Source organism: Elaeis guineensis, chromosome 16, assembly GCF_000442705.2.
Source record: "Elaeis guineensis isolate ETL-2024a chromosome 16, EG11, whole genome shotgun sequence".
In the NCBI taxonomy this organism is placed as follows: domain Eukaryota; kingdom Viridiplantae; phylum Streptophyta; class Magnoliopsida; order Arecales; family Arecaceae; genus Elaeis; species Elaeis guineensis.
This window is the reverse complement of record NC_026008.2, coordinates 42,913,353-42,927,489: the sequence shown is the minus strand read 5'-3', so window position 1 is coordinate 42,927,489 and position 14,137 is coordinate 42,913,353. Positions and strand designations below refer to the sequence as shown.

Here is a 14,137-nt window from a genome sequence, read left to right as displayed (position 1 = left end):
TGAAATAACAACAGTTACCAAGGTAGGTTGCAGTTTATGCTAGTGTACTTGAATATAGCTGGAAATTTTGGATCCATGATTCCGAATGGCATTGGCATGCAAAGATGTAGAACATTTATATTGACCTAGAATAATTATATTATACTCAAAATCAATAAAAATAAAAGTTTACTTAGGCAAGAGTTAATTAAAATGAGCCTTCTAGAAACTTAAAAGTTTACTTGGTTCAAAAGAACAACCTGCTCAAAGGAAGAAAAAAGGATCAACCTAAATATAACTGCATGTATCAGAAGAAATAGCTTATGTACAGCATCTTGGGAACTTAATATAAATTAAGTTACTGAATTCATATCAGAATTGGATGATGAATTTGAAGATACAAAATATACATAAGATTCATGATTAAAAAGTGAAACAAGAAGATATAATCTAGCACAATTTTAATCAGTTAAAACAACGTCACGTGTGTCAATTGATAAAACTGTGTTTTTTTTATTGTTAGTGCAATATTTCTCATTAAATAATTCTTTGGTTAAGTACAAACTGCGCCATTTGCTAATTAAGAGATCTGCAGGCCGAATTAGGAATCTCAAAATCATTCAGAACTCTAAGAAAGCTAAACAAATTACACAACCTGATAGCCCATATAATGCATTCACTAGTATTCAAGTTTCTTTGGGTTGACAAATTGTAAGGTAGAAGAAGCATCCAAACCAGGATTTTGACACTGCTTTATGAGCATTCCGCATGTCCTTAGCTCCAACTCAACATTAGATCACCAACTCAAATCAATTTGTAATTTTGTATTTCTTCAAAGAAAGCATGTCAATATAGCACTTTTTAATTCATGACATTCACGAGAGAACTCACAAAATAATGCACCTTCATCAAAAATCCAAAAAACAAAAAGGGGGAAATTCATGAGAAGCAATTCACCTTTTAATGTAATGAATCTATAAGACAAATGAAAATTAAAATTAGAAAAATATAATAGCCGCTCTATGACCTGAAGATTTTCTACGGTAAAAAACCGCCACAACACTTATTTCACGTCTTTCAACTTTCAGCTTTGTAGGGAACTTCTGAAGTTAGTTTAACAGTATGAGCTGCTCAGTATAGCTGCAGAGGTGAAAGTAGAAGACATTAGCTAGAAAACTATTTGGCTGCATTCGTTCCTGGCAAGCTAAGATAACTTTCTGAGTGTATCCAAAATTGCCGAGTGTGTCCATGATACATCCTTCAGCAATTCGATAAGCGCGTTCAACCATGAAACTGCCTTCTGTATCTATTACCATGCAAGTATAATATTTATCCTGAACTCAGACAAAAGAACAGCATAATAAGATTAATGGCTAACGACAGTCAATAGTTCAGGCATCTTCCTATATAAACTGCTTTCCCAGCCAAATCAGCATGCACGACTAGAATTTGGACATTCACTGCAAGCTGAATCCTGCAAATTCTGATCATAGCTGTCTCCAATACAAATTAACTTCCTAATTTCATCTAACATGAGGAACTAGCATACCCAGCTGAGTTTCGCCAATCCCAGGAACTCCACCTCATAAACAAGTCAAGGATGACAGACAAATCAATGCTTTTGACAACCACACCTGATTTGACCTTCTGCTTAAAGGGACTTGGCATCAGTCCAGCTATCGCCAGAGTTCAAAATTCTTTCTCCAAACTCTGTTTTTTGACCGTCTACACCTCCAAAACAAGAGAGCCCTGGTCTTTTTCCTGACAATTTTTCACAACGGTTTTATCACAACATTCTTCTTTTGTTCCTGATTTCTTTATGGTAGCTGATTTATAATTGTTCCCCATTTAAATGATGCTTTGTAGTTTGTACCATTGCTAACGACCCATCAAATAGTGCCGTTGCGCAGGGTCCTCAATATCATTCCAGTACAGGATTTATGTGCACTTTGATCTATATCTATCATATATCTCTTTGATGTTCTTTTTGAAGGAAAAGGGAGGCGAAGAATACCACCCTGAATTTATTAAAGAGGGAAAAAGTATTTGCAAAAAATGTATTTACAAGTGAAGAGAACAAAGCAAAACCCTTTGTTTGGCAGACGGATGTGAACCCACGCCCTTTCACGAGGATCAGGATCTATATCTAGCATCTCGTAACAAAAATACCGACAGCCCACATATTTCTAACTAGAACTTTCTTCAGTTATAATTTGCCCGTAGCCACTGCTGCATGTCCGAAGCTTCTTTGATTAAAGAAAAAAATGGATCGGGAGGATCACCAACTAAAATTCATGGTAGAGTAAATTCGAAGTTAGAGAACTCCGGGTAGAGGCAAGCCGTGGAAAGAGAGAGCTCGTCCACAGCCGACCACAACAGCGAGACCACCACCTTTCTTTCTTGGAAACAACTACTAAAACCAGTAACTAATCAGTGAATTTGAACTAAAACTTCCCCATTTCCACCATGAAATCAAAATCGACGCCAAGAAAATAGCTAAAAATTAGGGTAGATACCAACTTTGATGAAGGTCAGGTAGGAGGTGGCCCAGCGAGAGCTTCTTCCCGTCCGCGGACAAACCAGATCGTCGTGGCCACCAGCGTGTATATCACCATCACCAACCAAATCAGGAAAAGAAGAATCCCAATGCGCACATTTGCCCGGAAAACATGATCCGGAAATCCATCTCTCGCCCTCGTGTCCACGCCCGGATCTCCGATCACGATCTCGACCAGAGCTTCCACCGCCCTCTTGGTTTCATTGCTGAGGTCCGACGCGCTGATCTCGAGCAGAGCTTCTCGCACGCGATCTATCACCACCAGAGCCCTCTCCTTCTCCTCCTCCTTCACAGCATCAGAGTCGGTGCATCCGCCAGTGAGCTTGCCGGATCCCATCACCGCGTGCTCGTCCATCTTAAAAGAAACGAAGATAGGTGAGACCATCTCCGCCGGATCTTCCACGGTGCTCATCATCTCGGGCGACAAACCGACGGAATCCAGTGGATCGGAGGGGATTTCTTCCGGCGAGTCGGAGAACTCCCAGCTCAGGCGCTTTGGAACGATCTGAGGAAAGAGAACAGTGAAGAAGGAAAGGAGAACGGAGAACAAATAGAAGAGAATTTAGGGTTCGTGGAGAACCTTGTGAGATTTCCCGTTGCCGGAATTGGGATCGGATCGCTGGGAGGGAGGCGTTTCCTTCGATCGGGCACGGTTCGCCAGTCTTGAGGTTTGGAGGACGGAAGAAGCCTTCATGGTTGGGCGGGAAAGGAGGGATGAGAAAAAGAAAGGGAGAACGAGGTGCATTTATAGAGGGCCGAAGTCGGTGGCTCGATCTAATTTGGGCGTACCGTTTGAGTGCTCGCATTCGTATCACAGTTTAATCCCAGAACCGAGGAAGAAACATAAAACATGAACTCCCTCTATGCTTCACAAGAACAGTATGACAAAGGTTCTACGTCCTTTAGTTTAAAGCTTTCAAAGGGCACAAATAGGTAGTGTTGTAAAGAAATAGTCATCCAGACGTTTTAAAAAAAAAAAAAAAATCAAAGTTGAGATTAGTTCTGATCAAAATTTGATAGCAGGGAAGACTAGAATAGGGTCCATCAGAAGTTAGAAGGCCCAGTAGCACTCCTGGATTCAAATTAGCTATCCAGCTCTGTTCAACCTGAGCTGCACCATTGTGCATCAGAGCATCAGACACTCAGTTCTTGAATGGAAAAGATCAACGTAGTGAAAAATGGCTAACATCATTTTTCTGTTTTCTTTTGATTTTCCGGCCATGGATTCTTATGGTGGAGGACAAAAAAAACTCACTAAATAAGAGTTTTTAACAGGAGCCCGCCCTCTTCGTGACCCAAAAAAAAATTGTCAAGTTTCTTTCTTTCTTTTTTTTTTTTTTTTTTTTAAGAACATAGTCGATGCTATTTACATCATTCTGACACGCTTGCATTGTGAAGTGGCATTACGTATCCCTTTGCTTGTAACTGAGAAAGGGGCAGAGGCTGATCGAAGAGATGGTGACTTATCGATATATGCATGCCGCTCATTCCCGTTCCAGTATAAAATTACTCGATTCGTGCATGCGTGAGACCAACTATCACCTGCACAGCACAAACGGCTCCCCAGGTCATGTGGGAAAAGCAAAAATTTGACAAAGGGTAAAACTGTTGCATGGATATAGAGAAATATATGAAAATTTTCAAAAAAGAAATTTCATCTTATTTGCTTTGTTCCATACAGGTGTACATATTAGCACCCTCATAGATGAAATGCCAAGATTAAACAAGGTAGGTTTTACCTTCAGCTGGTGTATTTTAACTTGAATATAGCAGAAATTTTGAGTTCATGATTTTGCATGGCAATAGCATGTAAAGAGGCAGAACATTTGTATTGTTTTTGAGTTATAACATCATAGTCAAAATAAGTAAAGAATGAAAGTTTACCTAGGGCAAGAGTTAACTGAAATGAGCCTTCTGTAAACTTAGTGGTTACTTGGTTCAGAAGAACAACCTGCTCGAAGAAAGAAAAGGCGTCAACCTACATATATAATTATTTATATTCCACACTATAGCATGTAGCGAACTTGGTATTCATTTAGCATAGGTTGTTGTATTGATGACAGAATTTCATGATAAATTGAAGATACCATAAAACATTGGATAACAAAATGTATATATAGGATTCATGATGTCAAAGTGAAACAAGAAGATATAAAATAGCACAAAAGTATCAATTAATACAATGGCAAGGAGTGGCAAATAATAATCATATTATCATTTATTATGGCCTATAGTCATAGTTGCAAAAAGATAAAATGGCTCGTATAGCAGAAAACCTATTTTACGTACAAATAATTCTACAAACAATTCGAATGAAATAGCAATATGTTGAGTATGACTATTTGTAAATATAGGCAACAAGACATAGATATATATATACATATATATATATAGGATAGCATAGCATAACATAGCATTATGTGGCAAAACAATATAGCACATTATAGGATAGCAGCCAATAGCACAGTATAAAATAAATAGTATATCATGATATACCATAGCATAGCATAGTATAGCAGAGTATAGGATAGCATAGCATATCATAGGATAGCATAGCATATAGTATAGTATATAGTCAGATAACATAGTATAGCGTAGCATTGCATTACGGGGGCATTTGGTAGCATGTAATCCTAATAGGATTACATGTAATTTTACAATAGGTAATCAGATTACACTGTTTGTTTCGTTACTTTCACAGATAATACTGTATTATATGTAATGCAGCATTACCTCAAAAAGAGGTAATCTGATTGTCTAGAAGGAGGTGGCTATGTGATTACATGTAATCTTACAATCCTGCAATCTTACAACAAGATAACTTTAAGACCAAAATACCCCCATCAAAATAAATTATGGATAGTCTCGGTTGGTGAAAATAGAAAAGAAAACATAATGGGTGATGTCACGAAAAATGATTGGTCTCAAACTTAAGTTGTCCCTCTAGAAAATAGACAATAATCGATAAGCAAGGATGGGGGTACTTTGAAAAAATTAGCTTATATTCCATGTAATCTAAATTGTATACCAAACACTGCAATGTAGGATTTCCTGTAATTTTACAACAATATTATTGCGCGCACCAAATACTGCAATATAGAATTTCTTATAATTTTATCAGATAATCACATTCCCTCTGCACTTACATTTCCATAGCAACATTATCTATGTAATGCACCAAACGCCACCAACATTGCATGGTTAATATGTGGGCGCCCAAAGAGTAGCCCAAATAAGGTCATTCTATCGGACAATAGAAGGCTCAGACCAACAATTTGATATGTTAGATGTGATAGACTATTTAAGGTTAAAATTCATGTGATTTGGAGGTCCTTATCCTATGCATCTAATGATCAAAAAATATATATTATCCTTACTATTTAAATTATCCATTTTTGATAATTGTATGCATAAAAGATGCATAGGCTAGGGATCTCCAAATCACAAGATTTTTTTCAAAAGCGAGTAGTTTGGAAATAGTAGATCAAATTTAATTATTATGATCATCAAAGCTAAGCTGTCGGTCATCCGGTCAAGACCAACCTTGCTTGTATTGTTATATGGATGCCCACATATTAACTCCTCTCTCTCTCTCTCTCTCTCTATATATATATATATATATATATATATATATATATAATTGGCCATTAGCTTATCCAAAAAAAAAAAAAGGGATCCCCTTCGTGAATAGAGTTGATTACGAGATGGTGATACCCACGATGACATGTTACGAATATTGAGTATAAAGTGGTACGAAGCCATCATAATTGGTATAGGCTAAAAAAAATAACTAAAGAAGTTATATTAACATGCTAGTTGCATCTATTAATATATTAGCATGTCCTTTTCTTGATCCATACTAAGTGTCAACATATGCAAATGTCCCTCCGCATCATAAGCACAATATTTGATTCTGTATTACTTGATAAATGCACGTGTGACTAGGTATATGCTAATCATCATGACATTGAGATTGATGTCTAGATGATATTTGCTAGTTTTCTACAAATCAAAGATATTGATATGTATTCTTTGACTAATTCCACAGTTAATATGACTGATGTGTTCCATGAAACGAGTTGATTAATATAGCTAAAGTAAAATTTTATATTTTGAAAGTGAGAAGAGATTGATACTTACAGCCAAATTATATGTTTTGGTAAGTTCCATCAATTTCAATGACATTCCACATAGAACTCTAGTCCTTAGAGCCAAATCATCAAAATCTTGGCGAAAGTGGAAAGTGACACTATCAATTATAATTATCTTCACCTGTGGAAAAAAGAGCCAGTCAATGGAGTAAGTGGAAAATATTTACTAAGCTAACCTTTATGAAATAATATAGAAGATAAACCAGAGATTCAAAAGTATAGCAGAGATAAGGAGAAGAAAATGATTCCACTGAAGGAACAAACAGCGCTTCTCCCGTGAGAAAGGGATCCATAGTATCATTTAGAATTCATAAATGTTAATGGGCAATGACTGTTAACAGAGTATATGCACAATATGTTTGGTCATTTCACGCATGATCAGGTTACTTGCAAGCGGATAGTTTCTGTAGAACAGAGGTACCAATCTCAACTAATAGGTGTTCAAGTTTAATCAGTGCATATAGCAACAGCAACATCCTACCATAACAGTAGATACATATAATGGACTATTTCTTGGAAGTATTGCTTGTGGGCTTCTCTCGAGCATTTTTCAGGCATTCATCTGTTGAGAAGAAGATAGTTCATCTGGACAATTTCTGACAAAATAGTCACATGTTTTGTTTGTATGTTGCATTACCCCTGTGCTCTGTATTTCCTGCAGATACAAAAAGCATTTTGCTCCCTTACTAGCATACAAGTCTAAGATGGACTGTGTATCCTTCATTCTAGTGCATCATTTCTTGTTGGGTAGTTCTTTGGCAGGTATGTACTACTCAATTTGCTAATTAAGAAATCCGTTGGCAGATTAGGAATCGCAAAACCCTCTTAACTCTAGTTCTAAAGCAAATTATAGAACCCAATACTGCATTAAATGCGTTTACTAGCAGTCAAGTTTTTTTTAGTTCGAAAGTAACATAGAAGACACACCTAATCAATATCTGAATCAGATCTTTCCCAATTTCTTATGCATGAACAAGTAACAGATACAGCATGCACATGTTCTTATCTGCAAGCATACATTTAGAGATTACCAACTGAAATCAATTTGTATTCCTTTGAATATAGCAATCTTTAATTCAAGACTTCCAAGTGTTGATAAAACAATAAATCCATATCACAAAATTTTTTCTAGAAAAAGGAAATTTATGAGAAGCAATTCACCTTCTGATCTACTGTAATTAGAAAAATATAGTGAACAGTATGAGGTGAAGGGCTTTTGTGATTGAAAAACAAAAATAAGACTTGTTTCACATCTTACATCCTTCTGCTCTGCAAGAAACTTCTGCAGGTAGTTTATCACTGCAATTTGCTCAGTATAGCTGCAGATGCGGAAGTAGAAGATATTAGCCAGAAAACTGTTTGGCTGCATTTGTTCCTGGCAATCTAAAATAACTTTTCGGTGGTGTCCAAACTTATCAAGTGTGTCCATGATGCATCCTTCAGCAACTTGATAAGCACGTTCAACCATGAAACTGCCTTCTGTATCTGTCATGCAAGCATAATGTTTATCCTGACAATTGTGACAAGGGAACAGCATGATAAGGTTAATGACCAACAACAATATAATTGGACATCTACCTATATAAACTGCTTTCCCACCAAGACCACCATATTCAACCGGAATTTGGACATTTACTGCAAGCTGAATCCTGCAAATTATGGAACAAGCTTAGTTGTGAATCCAAAATTAACTCTATAATTTCATCTGACATGAAGGGCTAGCATACCCCAGTTGTGTTTTGCCAATCCCTGGAACTCCACCTGATAAACAAGTCAAGGACAACTAGGCAAGTCAATGCATTTGATAAAATTAATGCAAATACATCATCTGCTTAAGGGACAGGGTATCTGTCTAACTCAATTTATTTGGTACCTAAATGAAGAATACAGGTCAGCAATGCGTTCACTATTTAATACTACATAAATTTATTTGCAAAATATAATCAAACATTCAAACTTACCAACTTCAGTAACTTCTTTGCAATGTATCCCACCACCAAGTATCGTATCAAGATCATCACAGCCAGTAGTGATGCGTTTCTGCATTTGCTCCTCTGAAAGCATATCCCAAGCAGTTTGGGCTCCTACAAGAGATCAGTTTAATCAAAGAAATACTCAAGATTTCGAGTTTCAGATCTTGAAAAGAAAAGTACCACATGTGGACCTTTTTGGTTTTCTAGTTTAATGTCCCTATTAGAAGGCCCACATATTTTAACTATGTATATACCAATTAATAAAAAATTTATCTACTGATATGCATGTGTGTATGGACCCATGTGGAACTTTTAGCACAAGCAGAAATAATGTGATACAGACAAAATAAAAAATTGTACTAGAATAGTGGACTCCTAAATACCATGATGCAACTAAAAACAAGCGGAGATGATTAAGATTTTCTAACTAACTTTTATTGTCCAAAAGCAGAAACAATTGCACCAGTTTATGACAGTGAGAATTACAACCTGATAAGAGGGTGATTTATGAGATCAACAGGTCCAATAATTTTTTTATCGTTATTGGTCAAATGAGACCTACTATCACTTACTCTAGATAGGGCCTGTTAGTTTGGCAGAAGGCCTAATCCTGATTTTCAAGATAATGAGAAAAGTTTTCTTGCACTTGTTATTGCTTAAATAATATACAGATTACAGAGAAGGTAATGAACAAAACATCCTAAACAAGAATTCTCTCTCTATCTCTTGCATGCATAGGCTGACTTGTAAAGTGCCACCTCAAAGTGACAAACCATTACAGCTGCTACACCATAGACTTAGACTCACATGAACATTTATTTAAGAAGAAAAGTTTAGAGCAATATGCAAAGAGATCGATATATATATATGTGTGTGTGTGTGTGTGTGTGTGTGTTGAATCTTGGTAGAAGTTTGAAAAAAAGAAAAGAACTATCAGTACCCTTTAGAATTGCATTACCACCATGCAGACTTTCAGATCTAGTAATATCTGACACAACCTTCAAAATATCTGATGCTTCCTGAAGAGCAATATTCAAGTCTGTTGAGTAGGATCTCAGTCAGATTATCTTGAATGCAACTATGTCACAAATGAAGAAAAAGTTTCCTCAATTAATAATAAACAATACAAATTAAAGATAGCAAAGCATACAGTTTTGTTCAAATAAAGGATGACAAACAATCATCATATCATCTTTCAACCTTCCATTGAAGCAATTTCCTTGGATGAGTGAAATATGCTTGAGAACAATGCTTACATGTACAATAGTCACAAAGTACAAGATAGCGTTGTCATTTTCCCTCTCAACAATCTTGAAGTTTTTTTTTCATAGTAACCATCAAAGTTTTTCTCCCGAGTCAAAGCCAGGAGGAATTCATCATTGCATAATAATTGTCAATCAAAATTTGATTTTTGTAGTGTACAAATAATTTGCTCGATGTTTAGTTTTTTTAAATTAGGCTTCTGGCAACATGGTTACTTTATATTTCCTGGATCTTTATTTTTGTTGTTAGATTTTCTTTAGTTGACATGTGTTGCATTAATTTTAGTTAAACGATATTGTCCAACCCATCCCCATTCCACAACTTGGAAACCAGAGAGTTGTTATGTCCCACCATCATAAAACTTTAGGACTCATTAAGTAGAATTTACTCAGCATGCATCTTCCTTATGTCAGATTTCCAGCCCCTCCCCCATCTAAATGGATCTGTTTGTTTGTAAACATTCACCCAGTCACACATACTCACCATAATACTCCTAGAAAACCCTTCTGATTCCAACTGATTTTGTAAGACATCTCAAGCTACTAAGCTTCCCTTTACCAAATCTGTAATGCTACTTAAAAGTATTAAGTTAAAGCAATTTAATTTCTCCACTCAGAACAATCGAAAGCAGCATTAATTTGAAAGAAACAACCAACCACATCCCAAAAAAAAAATACTACACTGAACTATATCAAGGACTTAATGCTCAATGCATTCATGAACTCTGACAAGATTGTTCTTTCAAATGCACTGCACCTCATGGTGCTGTCTCCTATCATTAAAACTCCTTCCAAGAGCTCATGCATGATCATATAGTCTGGTTAACAAACCAAATTAGATTTTTCAATGCATAAAGAAGACAGAGATACAATGGGGCAAGCATAGCTTGAATTAATACTAGTTCACATAGAAATACACCTGTTCATAGGTCAAACTCCTTTTCCACCTTTCAACCACTTGATCTCATGAATGATTCTTGGGTCATACATATAGAAGCAGCTGAGATATCTTTCCCCCACTTCTCTACCATACAACCAGTTCGCCTCTTACTTCACTAGTAACCCCCTCATCTGTACGCCAAAAGTGGCCTTGCTTACAAGAACCCTTTAGTTAAATGCAATCAGTAAATTTGGTTCCTAGAGATACCCCATAGCATTTATGCATTGGACAGAAATCATGGTATATGTGATGGAGATTAAAGGCAGTAATTGGCAAAAATCGACCATCTTTAGAAACACTTTCCCCAGAAGAAATTTCAATCAGAGGAAAAGAAATATCTTCTCGAATTTTTTGAGATACCTTGTCAAATTGGCCTTGAGCCTTTGGCAAATCCAGACAGCATCGCATTAATTAGCACAATGGTACACAAATAACGCACAATAGAATCCAACATGTCAATTTAGGCCAAAATCCTATCCTTTCCATAATAAAGTCCACAAAACTCGAATTGTCCTGCTTCCTTAGAGTCTCATATACAATTAGACCAAAACTTAATATTTAAAAGTTAGCTATGTATACCACATAGCTCTGCTAATGTCAACTTCTGCAAATCTCTATATGGTTTTTAGACAATGAATTAGCCTAAATAATTCTCCAAAACTATTCAGAGGACGGTGCCATTCACAGGAACAACAACAATAGATGTAACAACGAAACTATTGATGTTTTTTCCATCTCAAATAACGACAATAGATGTAACAACGAAACTATGGATATTTTTTCCATCTCAAATAGTAATTATAAATAAAATTGTGAGCGTACAGTATCCTCCTTCACTAGCTACAACGACACTTGAAACATGAGAAATTTGCAAACTTATCTACTCTCGTTGAGGTATTCACGCCCCAAGTCCCAACTGAAAATTCTTTTTCCAAATGAAATATAACTTACATCTATTCAATTAATATAAGCATGTATTTCTCCAACCTTCGACCAAAAGAATAGAAAATTAACACTCGTATGCATGTATATGTCCAATATTATCTCACAAATTTATCTACGGATTAACTAACTAGAGCGAGATTATCAGTGGTTCCACCCAAACCAACAAAGGAAATCCATGAAGTCCATTCCCACATCTCATCAGGCAAAAGTTCTCTGCCACAATTGCATACCACCAAAATTTAGCTATCTCACATTTTCCACCCAAAAGAGAAACTCTCTGAGTTGGACTCTCGTCGGCTCGGACCGCTCCAGTCCTACTCTTTTCCCATCAAATCTACAAATCCAACACGAACGGCACTTTCTGATGCACCAATGGGCAACCAGAGACCACTAGTGATTGATGTTGGGGTGTTTGGGAAGAAGCAGTGGGGTTGAGGGAGGAGGAGAGAGAAGGGGTGGGGGAAGGATGTACCTCGGGCGAGTTGGGAAGGGGAGACGGCGGAAAGGGAAGAGAAAGTGGTGTATCCGGCGGAGAGGAGCTTCGCCCGATGCGAGGGCGAGATGGGGAGGTTCGCAATCTCCATCCCGACGTCTTCTAAATGACGCGCTACTCCGATGGTTGGAGAAGGAGAAGGGAGGAGGTACGATTTGGAAGTCCCGATTTGCCCGCCGCGCCTCAAGTGGCAGCGTGCAGACACGAGCAAAGGTTGAAAAAAATGGCCACGCACTGGTAGCATGTGTGCCGGATGAATCTGGGCCTTCTGGGTAAACCCAGGCTTGCAAATTTCGATTTGAAATTAAATATATTTTTAAATTTTGATGTCGAAGATTTATTAAAATAAAAATAATTTTTTATACATCATATATGATATAGAAAATATTCATCCCCCATCTAATTATGTCATATAGCTATCACTTTCTAATATGTATTTAATATTTACAATTCTATTTTTTCATTTAAAATTTCAAATAATAAAAATATTTTTTTTTTATAAAAAAAATTATGACATCGTATGACTATATTATAACATCCTGTAGTCAATTTATGACTTACTATTCATAATTTTACCACAAGATGTCATAAAGAAGGAAAGAATATTTTCATCATTTAAAAATTTAATAAATTTTAAATAACGAAAATATCTTTCCCTCCTTTATGACTTCTGAAAAAAAATTATGATTTTCTATGTGTAGAAAGTCATAATTTGACAACAGGATATCATAATATGGCCGCAAGATACCATAATTTTTTTAAAATATGAGGAATATTTTTATCATTCAAAATTTTAAATAAAAAAATAAAATTATGAATATTAAATATGCTATTAAATGTACGTTGGAAAGCAGTGGTTACGTGCTTCAATGTTTATATGCTTCAATGTGGTTGGGTGATATGCTCCACATCAATTTTATTACACCACATACAGTGCACGAAGACTTTCTCTTAAAATAAATTGTAGAATCTTAAATTGAAACCAGCCATCTAGTTTGCATGATAAACCCTCAACCTCCAAACTTCAACATTAAGGTCTTTGACCTCCTAGCTCATCAAACAACCTCCAAGCCACAACATGCATTCTCACTTTAGATATATATATATATATATATATATGATCTATTTTACTTATTTACATATATTCTGACCATTCAATAATTTTTTTTTTATATATAAAGCCCTCTTCTTTTATATTCAACTAATTAAGTAATCATTTGATGTATATTATTTTTAATTGTTGTTTCTTATAAAAATATTTGAGCATGTATTCAGGTTATTAAATGTTCGTATTTTAATCATTACTTTTATTAAAAAATATTTTCTTTTTGGTAAAAATAAATATACTTAATTTCATTCTTTATGATATTTTAAAAATTTTATTACTAAATTATTTAAAAATATTAATAACTTTTTTATTTTCATATTAATATATAATTTTTTTTATGTGCTCTCTATGAACATATAAGTGATCCTTGCCACCGGTGAAGAGAAAAATCTTAGTTAAACTTCAAAATAGGAGTTTCAAAGAGGAAAAGATTCTCTCTCTCTCTTTCTCTGAATTCTCTTAATATTCTCTCGCCACTATTTAATTTTATTTATACTATAATTAAAAAAAATAATGACATTACATGCAAAAATAATTAATATTTTATATTAATTTTTAAAATTTAAATATTTTAATATAAATCTAATCAAACTAGAGATCCATATCCTTGATTAAGTCAGTTTTCACTCTAATTTGATAACTATGCTTTAGATCTTTAATTACCTATATATTGTGTACAATTTGCATAATGGATTTTATTTCCATCCATTATAATTATATAGCGAATAT

At 35.4% G+C, this 14,137-nt stretch overlaps 2 protein-coding genes across 5 annotated transcripts; both read right to left on the bottom strand.

Moving 5' to 3' along the window:
* Positions 1-1,001: 1,001 nt before the first annotated feature.
* Positions 1,002-3,533, bottom strand: LOC140854368 (uncharacterized). Of its 3 annotated transcripts, none has more exons than XM_073250257.1 (3): positions 3,117-3,533; positions 2,500-3,041; positions 1,002-2,392 (listed from the first exon to the last, which is right to left on the bottom strand). In XM_073250257.1, the coding sequence occupies exons 1-2, from the start codon at positions 3,279-3,281 to the stop codon at positions 2,511-2,513; spliced, it is 696 nt and encodes a 231-aa protein (XP_073106358.1). In that variant the 5' UTR covers positions 3,282-3,533; the 3' UTR covers positions 1,002-2,392; positions 2,500-2,510. The 3 variants fall into 3 exon arrangements, with proteins under 3 accessions (XP_073106358.1, XP_073106357.1, XP_073106356.1); XM_073250256.1 differs by having other exon boundaries at positions 1,002-2,389; XM_073250255.1 differs by having other exon boundaries at positions 1,002-3,041.
* A 149-nt stretch (positions 3,534-3,682) lies between these two features.
* Positions 3,683-12,496, bottom strand: LOC105059023 (DNA repair protein RAD51 homolog 3). Of its 2 annotated transcripts, none has more exons than XM_019855339.3 (9): positions 12,280-12,496; positions 9,601-9,699; positions 8,649-8,771; positions 8,415-8,448; positions 8,266-8,336; positions 7,946-8,172; positions 6,677-6,808; positions 4,421-4,487; positions 3,683-4,078 (listed from the first exon to the last, which is right to left on the bottom strand). In XM_019855339.3, exons 1-9 carry the CDS (start codon positions 12,389-12,391, stop codon positions 3,903-3,905), a joined length of 1,041 nt encoding a protein of 346 aa, XP_019710898.1. In that variant the 5' UTR covers positions 12,392-12,496; the 3' UTR covers positions 3,683-3,902. The 2 variants fall into 2 exon arrangements, with proteins under 2 accessions (XP_019710898.1, XP_073106355.1); XM_073250254.1 differs by having other exon boundaries at positions 9,601-9,679; positions 12,280-12,401.
* Between the last annotated feature and the right edge of the window lie 1,641 nt (positions 12,497-14,137).

Excerpts from the sequence above, each read along its gene's own strand:
- LOC140854368 (XM_073250255.1), bottom strand. The coding sequence starts at position 3,281 with ATGCACCTCGTTCTCCCTTTCTTTTTCTCATCCCTCCTTTCCCGCCCA. Across the intron at positions 3,042-3,116 it reads GCAACGGGAAATCTCACAAG|ATCGTTCCAAAGCGCCTGAG; the intron begins GTTCTCCACGAA and ends CTCTTTCCTCAG.
- LOC105059023 (XM_019855339.3), bottom strand. The coding sequence starts at position 12,391 with ATGGAGATTGCGAACCTCCCCATCTCGCCCTCGCATCGGGCGAAGCTC. Across the intron at positions 8,449-8,648 it reads CAAAGAAGTTACTGAAGTTG|GTGGAGTTCCAGGGATTGGC; the intron begins GTAAGTTTGAAT and ends CTTGTTTATCAG. Across the intron at positions 6,809-7,945 it reads TTCTTGCAGAGCAGAAGGAT|GTGAAGATAATTATAATTGA; the intron begins GTAAGATGTGAA and ends TTTTTTCCACAG.